Source organism: Channa argus, chromosome 19 (genome assembly GCF_033026475.1).
Source record: "Channa argus isolate prfri chromosome 19, Channa argus male v1.0, whole genome shotgun sequence".
Classification (NCBI taxonomy): Eukaryota; Metazoa; Chordata; class Actinopteri; order Anabantiformes; family Channidae; genus Channa; species Channa argus.
This window is the reverse complement of record NC_090215.1, coordinates 20,050,922-20,060,458: the sequence shown is the minus strand read 5'-3', so window position 1 is coordinate 20,060,458 and position 9,537 is coordinate 20,050,922. Positions and strand designations below refer to the sequence as shown.

At 40.1% G+C, this 9,537-nt stretch overlaps 1 protein-coding gene and 1 long non-coding RNA gene across 2 annotated transcripts; one reads left to right on the top strand and one right to left on the bottom strand.

Moving 5' to 3' along the window:
- On the bottom strand, positions 1 to 9,299 carry rmc1 (regulator of MON1-CCZ1). The gene is made up of 21 exons (XM_067485418.1): positions 9,109 to 9,299; positions 8,454 to 8,530; positions 7,843 to 7,927; positions 7,523 to 7,579; positions 7,233 to 7,319; positions 7,009 to 7,149; positions 6,284 to 6,387; positions 6,104 to 6,193; positions 5,573 to 5,678; positions 5,349 to 5,457; positions 4,170 to 4,214; positions 4,032 to 4,085; positions 3,817 to 3,945; positions 3,438 to 3,544; positions 3,054 to 3,173; positions 2,525 to 2,602; positions 2,304 to 2,408; positions 1,861 to 1,929; positions 1,704 to 1,791; positions 1,309 to 1,446; positions 1 to 951 (listed from the first exon to the last, which is right to left on the bottom strand). Exons 1-21 carry the CDS (start codon positions 9,205 to 9,207, stop codon positions 872 to 874), a joined length of 1,968 nt encoding a protein of 655 aa, XP_067341519.1. The 5' UTR covers positions 9,208 to 9,299; the 3' UTR covers positions 1 to 871.
- Positions 520 to 3,288, top strand: LOC137104386 (uncharacterized). Its single transcript, XR_010911687.1, has 4 exons — positions 520 to 658; positions 837 to 980; positions 1,312 to 1,469; positions 3,070 to 3,288. It is a non-coding gene; the product is annotated as an uncharacterized lncRNA (long non-coding RNA).
- Positions 9,300 to 9,537: the final 238 nt, after the last annotated feature.

The window sequence follows — 9,537 nt, the reverse complement described above, 5'->3', positions numbered from 1 at the left end:
TGAGAGGCATTTAATTTTATCGTTGGTAACATAGAAAATTATTTACTTAGAATAGAATCATGTAATTTGTTTCATATTTACACATATTCACATAAACATGTAGTAACGTTCTACTTTTAAATAACTTGCAAATAAGTTACCGATGTCACGTTTACATGATTGTTGCATTTTCCAGGTGTCTGGTCACCAATGGAGGTGCATCTGATTACATCAGCACATGCTACAGGTCAGTAATCAGATTACTCTTCACAACATTGTGTGTGGGAAAGATTTGACATTGAAGTTGTATTTTATAAAATGTGGTTATTTTTGGTGGGAGGCAGTAAGTTTTGAATCAAAGTTGTAATTTGCTGTAGTAAAGTTATAATTTATCAGAACAGTTGTTTGTTTCTGTCTTTTGATGTCATGTCATTATTGTATTAATAGTTTGCATTAATAGAACTTTTGTACCTTCTCTGAACCTAAAGAGCTTCTCATTCCTCCATTCACACACACACACACACACAGCAGCTGCTGTGCAATGTGCTGCCCTGACCCACCACAACTTTGGTGTCTTGCCCAAGGACACTTTGCCTTGTGGACAGGAGGTGGCAGGGATCGAACCGTGAATGGTGGGGAACCTCCTGATCCACAGCTGCTCCACTAAGACTGTTTGAAGGTAGGTGGAACAAACAGCCCACTGTGTGTTTAGTTTATGGGAACTCAGTTTGTGTCTGTGGCTCAAATAGTTAAGATTCGTGGTTTACTTGTTCTGGAAACGGTGGCGTGTGTGTAACTGACAGTTCTGCAGTCAGGACGTTTGTGATGATTGTTTGCGTCTGTGTCGGATCCTCCAGGTGAGATCACAGTACTGTGTGTTGGTCCTGGTGGTTCACACAGTGGAGGGTTTCATCAGCGCCTGCTCCCCGAACAGCTGCTTGAAGTGGGCCACATGCTCCTCACAGTGTTCTCCTGAGGAGACGCTCACACGGCCGATTCAGGTAAATAGAATGTGACACTAATACTGTGCTAACAATTAGCTTGTAAGTATTTAAAGACAAATATTTTATAAATGTTTTGCAAATCTTCAATGTAGCAGTAATCAGATTTAACACAATAATTCCAGAGGTGATCTCTGCAGAAAAATGTCTGTCATCCATCGTTACACTAATGTGTAAACACTTTCACTGCTGCAGTGCAGTTTGCTTTGTTAAAATTCACAACCAAAATGAGAAACGACATCACAATTACTGAGACGCCAAAGTGACAAACTCTTAATTTGTAATATGTGAACGTCAGTAGATGTTCAGTGTGTGTTTGTGTCCTCACCAGGATTAAAGCTGGGGCTTCCTCTCAGCCGCTGGTTTCTCTGCTGGAATGACCTGAACACCGTGTAGAACAACATCTGGTCTCCAGTCTGTCGTGCTGCATCCAGAAACTTCCTGGCTGACACGTTGTCATGTCCACCTGTCCCAAGGAAACAACACAAGGTGAGTTTGATTTAAAAAAGGAGGAAATACTGTGAAGGTTCTTCATGTAAAATGAAGAAACTACATTTAGACTCGATCTGAAAACCTGTTATCAATACAAACTGATGGTGCAGCCTTCAATTATTAAGATCAAGTTGGAAAACTGCAAAAACAAGAAACTCTCTGTAAAACCTCTATAAGTGACGTCTGCAGCCTTTAAAATGTGGTTTTGTTAGATAATTGAGGTGAACGTACCCACGCTGCGGATGAACCTGAGTGCACCCAGAACCTGCTGCTTCGACAGCAGAACCTCAACAATCTCGTCGTTGGCAGTGGACAGACGCTGAAAAAAATCAAATACAATTAAAAGGGAACTTTTTGCCTGTCACACTCTGAAGCAATCGTCTTTTACCTTCAACATATCTAGGGACAGCTGGTGGGCTGGAGGATACGTGCTCTCCAGAGACAGAAGTAAACAGGCCTGAAAGCACCAAAAGGAAACAAAGTGTCCTAATAAAAACTGAAACAATATACTATTAAATGAGAACATGAACAATTAGTTACATCTGATGTGGGCTATAGATCACACGCAGCAACTTTAGCACCAATTACAGTCACAAGTCTTTTGGAGTATGAAGCTACAAGCTTGGGACCTTCAGTGCTGCAGAACGTTTTCTGTCTCTGGGGTCTACAGACAAGTCTCTCATTTGCACAATTGACTGTAACATCTTGTTGTGGCTTGGAAGTTTGTATTTGAGCATTTGTTTTCATGGACTTAAATTCGTTGTCAGTTTCAGCGCTGTTTAGTGATAAACTCTATAAAAACACACGTCAGATAAAATAGTTTAAACTCACCAAAGGTTTGGAGTCACTGAGGACATGATACTGCAGGAACTGGTGCAGCATGTAGAAGAGGTTGTGTTGCACTAATGTCTTAATCACCAGTTCGTACAGATAATGCTGAAAAACACAGGATTTTAGTTACAATGAGTTTACAAAAACCTCCATGGAATAGAATTTATTTTAACTGCAGTTACTAGTGTCAGCTGGTCGTCCACCAATCACAAAGTGTTTACCTGAACGGTGATCTGGAACTGGTTGAGAGAGCGGATGTACTCCATCAGCACGGCAATAATGAACTTGTGGGAAATGTCCTACGACAAATGCAGCATTTATTTTAGAATTGGTGTCGTTCTTACTGAATAAATCTTTTATTTAAAAATAGCTTAGTTTTATCCCTAGAACCTCAAGTCTTCATAACCTAATGTTATCCAGCAGCTCAGCCATGAATTCTACTTGTATATTTGTTAGTGAGCTCATGATGGCTGCTGGTGTGCTTTACATTAAGGTGATTCTAATGTTTTGGCTCCTCTCATTCATTTTAAATCGAGTGGCCAAAACCTCAGTACTGACAGTTTCAACTCAAACCGAGAAATGAGATTTTAAAAGTACGTGTGAACATAAGACAGCATGTGCTAGTGGCTCCTCTTATTTTAATATACATTTTAAAAAAAAAAAAAAGGGTCTTAACACTAATAAAACAGCATCTTTAAGACCAAAATGTGCCTTGGCTCCGAAAAACAAATCAACATTGTGTGTTTGTACCTTTTTCTCCGTGAAGGACGACAGGACGTGTGTGTACATGTCTGACTGGTCAATAACCGCCTGAGTTCTGACTGGACGTTTCTGAGCAGCGCTGCCTCGACTTGGACCGGACTCCATTGCCTGCAACAACAAATTATAACCACTACAGTCCTCTGAAGTACAACTGTTTTTTTTCTTCAAAGCATGTGCCATTAATATCTGTAACACTTCAGTAAAGCTGTGGTTTCTCTTAACATTCTGCTGCCTCCCATGTTCTTTCTACCTTTCGTCTGTAGGAGCTCAATCTTACATGACACTGTCTGTAGTGCACGTACTGGCGTGTTGTTCCACAGTAAAATTGGTTTGTGACCATTCAAATATGATCTGTATTTATGACCCACTCACCACCGTGTAGCTCTGCTCTGCCTCGAGGTAATCTTTGTACACCTGGTTGAGTTTGTCAAAGACTGTCGCCACAATGGGAAGACTTCCTTTCTCTCCACCTTCCAGAACTAAGAAAATGAGGAAAAGAAGATTTAAAATAAAAAAAATCTGCCGTTGGTTTGCCCTGCATCCTTTACTCCTCCACAATTTGTGGACTTGGTTCTTACCAGTTTCTCCCTGTACCTCAGTTCCACACTGTAAAACTCACATTACCAGCCCGTAGTTTAATACATTTTAACCAGATAATGTTTTAGAAAACCTAACTTTCTTTGGGGCTCAGTGACACCATATATATCCTAACTGATCATCTACCTACAAACAAAGCAGCAAGTGAACTTACTTTGTGAGCAGACAGACAGAATGACCATCTTGCAGTCTCTCCGTCTCAGCAGGAAGTCCATCAGTTTACCTTTGTCCTGCAGCAGGTTGACGGTTGGAGGCAGCTTTACCTGCAGGTACCACAGGTAACCTAACAGACGAAGACATGTTAGAAATCTCTTGGCTGAGGTGCAGTGATAACCATCATCAGCCTCCACCTTTCTTATGTGTCAGCACCTTCACTGGCACTAATGATAATCTCCGGCTGAAAGACGCTCCAAGAGGACGAGTCTGCATTGAAGGTTAAGGTCAAATCTGCAGAAAATGCCCTTTCAATTCAGAGCCCACTCGGGACCAGACTGTGTTAAAGGATACAGAGCTGACAGGGAAGTGGGGGCTGAGAGGGAACAACTGCTGGACCTGCAGAAAGGAGGACAGACAAAACCAGGAGCTCTGTTATTTTACTGTCCATGTTACAGAGAACATTTCAGAATAACACGTGAAAGAAACACAAAAAAGGCTTTAAAACATTAAATTAATCAAAGTTAAAATTCGGTTGCTAAAGTTCAATTCTGAGATACTTGTGTTTTACTTGCTAATTTTCGTTTAAAAAAAATATCTATTAGATCAAAGAGTTTAAAAGATGAAAAACGTGTTTTTAAAATCCAATACAAACCCTGCACATTAAAACAGTCTGTGTCCCAGCTGATGTCTCTAAACCACTAACTCGTGTTTTTAGCATTTGAAAGCGTTATAATGACTTTGGAAGATAAAGGCAACGCAGTGGCTCAGTCGGTAGAGTGGCTGCCTACCGACCATAGGGTCAGAGGTTTGTGCCAGTATCAATATGCGGACAAATGATCCACCGTGGGGACCCTGAACTCACAGGATAAGCCGAAAGGACAAAAAAAAGAAAAATAAAGTGGCACTTTCCTACTGGTGGTGCAGACGCAAAGCGGGGAAAAAAAAAGGCCCTAAAGGGGAATGAAAGCTTCCCAGGGGGTCGTCTGTAGAACTGTTTAGTTTGAAAGCACCTTTTATTAAGTTGGAATTCTTTTACCCTGGGATGTGATATAATTTCAGTATTTTACTCAAACTTTTTTAATACTCTTCATCAAATATTTTTACTTCTGATGATAAAAGAGCAGTAGTACTAGCTAAATGTACCTTGTTATGGTAAATTTAGGATAAGGTTAGAGTCCTGTTGTAAGGGGATACAAACTTTAACCTGTCAAAGTAACTGTGTGTCTCTGTCACTGAAAAAATCTGCAGAATTTGCTGATGATTTATCAGTTTACTTTAGCTGTAAAATAATAAAGTTTTCTATTCATACTTGTGTTTGCTGCTAACAGCTAATTCTGCGATTTCTTTAATGACGCCGATTCACCAGAACATAAACACACGCTACAAACACAGGACTCGATACAAAAAAAAAAAAAAAAGTATCTTCCATTGTTGGGATTACAGCAGCAATGGACTAGTTCAAAAATACTTTGAATATATATCCAGTCTGAATGGAGCTGAAGTTATGAACGTGTGTGTGTGTGTGTGTACCTGACAGTGGTATCCTGTAGGGGTGGATGGACCTGGCAGGTAGGACCGGCTGGTGTGTGTTGACAGCAGAGTCTGGCTCCTTTAAATTGATGTCGAAGATCAGTGATGTCTGATACATAAACACACACAAAGAGTCAGTTTCAATCACAGCCTCTTAGAAACACTACAGATACATGTGGACAAAGCACACACACACACACACACACACACACACACACACACACCTGGGAGCTCTGATGATGAACCACCACCAGGTTGTCCACAATGTTCAGAGCGAACTTCCCTGTGGTGTTCAGCTTCAACACGTGACTCTTTTTACAGGCACCTTCCCTGAACACACAAATCACTTGAAGGTGACATAATGTTGTAATTAAACAACTTTCACTTTCTATTTGTGAACATGCTTCTTCACAATATAAAAAATCTATGTCATAGGCATCTTTATATAATCCCAAATATTTGGTTTAAAAAGCTGGTTTAAGGCTGACGTGTCAAACTATAGATTAACAATTAAAAACAGACATAAATATGCAGACACACTCTTTCCATTAATTCGTTACAGGTCAGTGGAATATTGTGAAACCATTTGTTGGAGTGTGTAACATTTAGTCATTTAGCAGATACACGTGAGGTACAAGGCAGCAAATGTGTGTATGTGTAGAGCAACACAACGGGGGCACAATAACAGAACAATGGCTGCACAATACTAACGGAGGGCTACAATACCAGGCGTTGCCTTTGATGATAATTTCTACCTGGGTAAGTGATAGAGCACCACCTCTGCACTGGGACTGTTGGCTGTTCTCGAGTGATGCTTCAGATACATCACATACAGCTGACCGTAGCTACAGAGGGAGACAAACTTTGATGATCGTGGCACCAAAAGCAGATCAAACAAACAACAAATTAGATCAATGCGATGACCGATGTCTTACATGGTTGCCATGGCAATGTCTCTCTCTGACAAGCTGAGTTTTGCAGGTTTGGGAACAACTGGCAGCTCAATCTCAAACTTGGACATTTTTGACATGGTCCCACTCTGAAAAACAAACCAAAACACATCTGTTAGTGGAGCTGCACTTTGTGAATTTAAAGGATCAGTGCTGATTTCAAGACACAACTATGAGCTTCTTCTTCTTTTCCTTTCAGCTGCTCCCTTTCAGGTGTTGCCACAACAAATCATGTGCCTCCATCTAACTCTGTCCTCTGCATCCTCTTCACTCACACCAACTAACTTCATGTCCTCCCTCACTACATCCATAAATTTCCTCTTTGTTCTTCCTCTAGACCTCCTGCCTGGCAGCTCCAACCTCAGCATCATTCTACTGATATATTCACAGTTTCTCCTCTGAACATGTCCAAACCACCTCAATCTGGCCTCTCTGACTTTATCTCTAACACATCTAACATGAGCTGTCCCTCTGATGTCCTCATTCCCAACCATACCCATCTATGAGCAATACGATAAAATAAATAGAATTAAGTCTGTGCTCAAAACTCTAAGCACTGACTGAAGGTTGTAAACAGGTCTGTGTATAATAACTTTGTTCTATTTCACGTACTGTATGTGTTTTGACATTAAAAGCCAAACTAATTTCAGGATTCCCTTGGTCACAACAGATCAACCACACTGCACTAACACACACTGATCTCTCCTCACCTTGAAGGCAAAGGGTTGCAGGACGTTTCCCTGTACGGTGGTGGACAACAGGATGACGGCTGTCTCTGGACAGTACTGGTACCAGTTTACGTTAATGTTCTGACTCTTCAGCAATTTTAGGCTGCGCCTGTCTGGAAACACCTGAACACACCAAAAAAAAACGCCCCAAGATTAACGTAAACTTTTAAAGTACTGGGTACAACACAGACAAACTGTTGCATCACCTGGTAAAACTCGATTCCCTGGTCTGTGATGAAGACAATCTCATTCCAGTTTATCCAGCAGAATCCCAACACATTAGCGTTTTTCGTCTGCAGGACAACACAGAAATACAAATACGGTTTATTTACAAACTAAAACTCAAGTAAGTCATTTAAATACCATTACAGAAATTAACTGTCTTGAATTTTATTCATCACGCTTTCACACTTAAGCTTGTGTTGGTACTGTTCTTTCCTCGCCAGAAAACTGAAGATGGCACAGAAAAAAGGAAACGTAAAGCATGTCAGCCTACCTTACATTCCTGGGTGAACTCTGTGTGTGGATAGTCGGGTATAAAGTTGATGAAATCCTACAAACAGTGCAAAAGGGACAATTACATTTATCCAAACAATAGAAACTAACTGTTAATATAATGTCCACTATGACCTCAACAATAAACACATAGAATTAGCACCTTTGACAGTTTCAACATAAAAACTGAGAAATTATAACCTTGTAAATATAATTTACAGCAGAACTGCTGTATTGGTTTGAGTTAGACACAGGTATTTCTACACAGTGGCTAGTGAGAAACTTAAATATCATTAGTGTCTTGTCCACAGCAGGACTCACCACAGATTTTGAAGTTCTCTGAACTGCTAAGATTTTATTTCCAATGGAGAACTTGATGCACTTCACTTCTCCTTTATCATCCATTCTGAGGAAAACGCAGACGTTATATTATTACAAAGGTGTCAAGTACAAGAAATATTTCAATTTCTCAAACTGTTATTTTGACTATTTACTTCCTGTAAACACAGAAGGTTTGATATGTGTAAATAAATCTAGTTAAGTTAGTTTGGTTCATAAGTCGTCAGTTGCTTGCAGTCAATATGTAATTATACATATTTTTAACTATAATTTTTTACTAGTCTGGTTTTGACTATTCATTGTAGATTGACATATCTAATTGCCAATTTAATTAGTGTGATAATTGTTTATTTTTAAATGGTGTAAGTCCACCTGTCACATCATTCTAGATACAGTAACAGTAATAGTTATTTATTAGTTGATTCAAAATGACATAATGTGCTACATCAGCAAAACACTGACAATAATACTTTTATACTTAATTTGGAATGAAGGACTTTTACTTGTAATGGATTATTTATTGTACTTCCACCACAATATAGGTGTTGGCGTCCACCTAATACCGTTAGAAATTCCTACACATGTAGATGTACCTGAAAGCAACACTGCTCTTGTCATCCGGGCCTTTGACCACCACACCTGTGGCTCCACCTGAACGCACCGCAAACACCTGCAGCAAGAAAACAGGAGACATGACCCAACACTTCTGGATCTCTGCATTTAATCATTATGATCCCATATTCTGTATTATTGGCATAGTCTGTAAGATATTATAAGTAAATAATGTTCAAGGTGATAACTTCTTTGGTTGCTTGGTTTTTCAGTTGGTTAAAGGAAACAGTAAGAAGCGTCTGTTCCTAATTTACCACTGACATGTAGTCGGATTCTAAATCAAAGTAGCTGACGATGAACATTGGGAGTAAGTGCACCGCTGGTAGCTGCTGGATTTCTTACCAACGTTCCTGCTCCATTCTAAAGCGGTGCTGTCACAAAATGCTCCGTTTAGTCAGTTTAGCATTAGCGGTTTCCCCTCAGGCTCTAATTTGTAGAAAGTTAACGAGTTTCATTTAGCGTTAGGTAAAATACAACCAGCACATATCACACACGATAAAACGTTTAACTGAAGATGTAAATAGTTGCTGACAACGTAGATTTGACTAAATTTCACTTTACTGAGTTAACAGTCAGTAGCTGGCTCGGCTAGCGTTAGCCCGTTAGCCGCATCAGGGCTAACTAGCGTTAGCTCACCTGCTTGTTGGCCTCGTCGAAGAAGACGTTGTTGACGCTGGAGGCATGTTCAAACTGTACCGGATTCTCACACAGCTCCAGGTAATGTTCCTCACTCATTCTGCCGCCGTTTGACGGGTTTGTCCTCAGTTTGGCGTCCTGACAGCTGGAGGAACGTTTGTTTCAACACCGCGAGAAAGCTTCCGGTTTATTCCTTCAGCTTAAGAGCGGCGAATGACTGTGTCGCCATAAACTTGTAATAGTTGCAAAGTACTTTGTGATTTGGTACCGTTCTTTAGTAAATGTACTTGTCCGATTACTACCTTTTTTCAGTTTTATATTGCCCCCAGATATTCTTGGGTCGGTTTGATACACAATCATTTTCTTTTCAAATAGCTATAGTTTTACTTTGAAATGATCTGACGTTATCTTGGTTTATCTGAAGAAATG

What these genes read in the sequence shown, in the direction of transcription:
- rmc1 (XM_067485418.1), bottom strand. Translation starts at nt 9,207, where the DNA reads ATGAGTGAGGAACATTACCTGGAGCTGTGTGAGAATCCGGTACAGTTT. An exon ending in TTCATCATCAGAGCTCCCAG is followed by an intron (nt 5,458 to 5,572) that starts GTGTGTGTGTGT and finishes TTTATGTATCAG; the next exon opens with ACATCACTGATCTTCGACAT. An exon ending in TCTGTCTGTCTGCTCACAAA is followed by an intron (nt 3,545 to 3,816) that starts GTAAGTTCACTT and finishes TCATTTTCTTAG; the next exon opens with TTCTGGAAGGTGGAGAGAAA.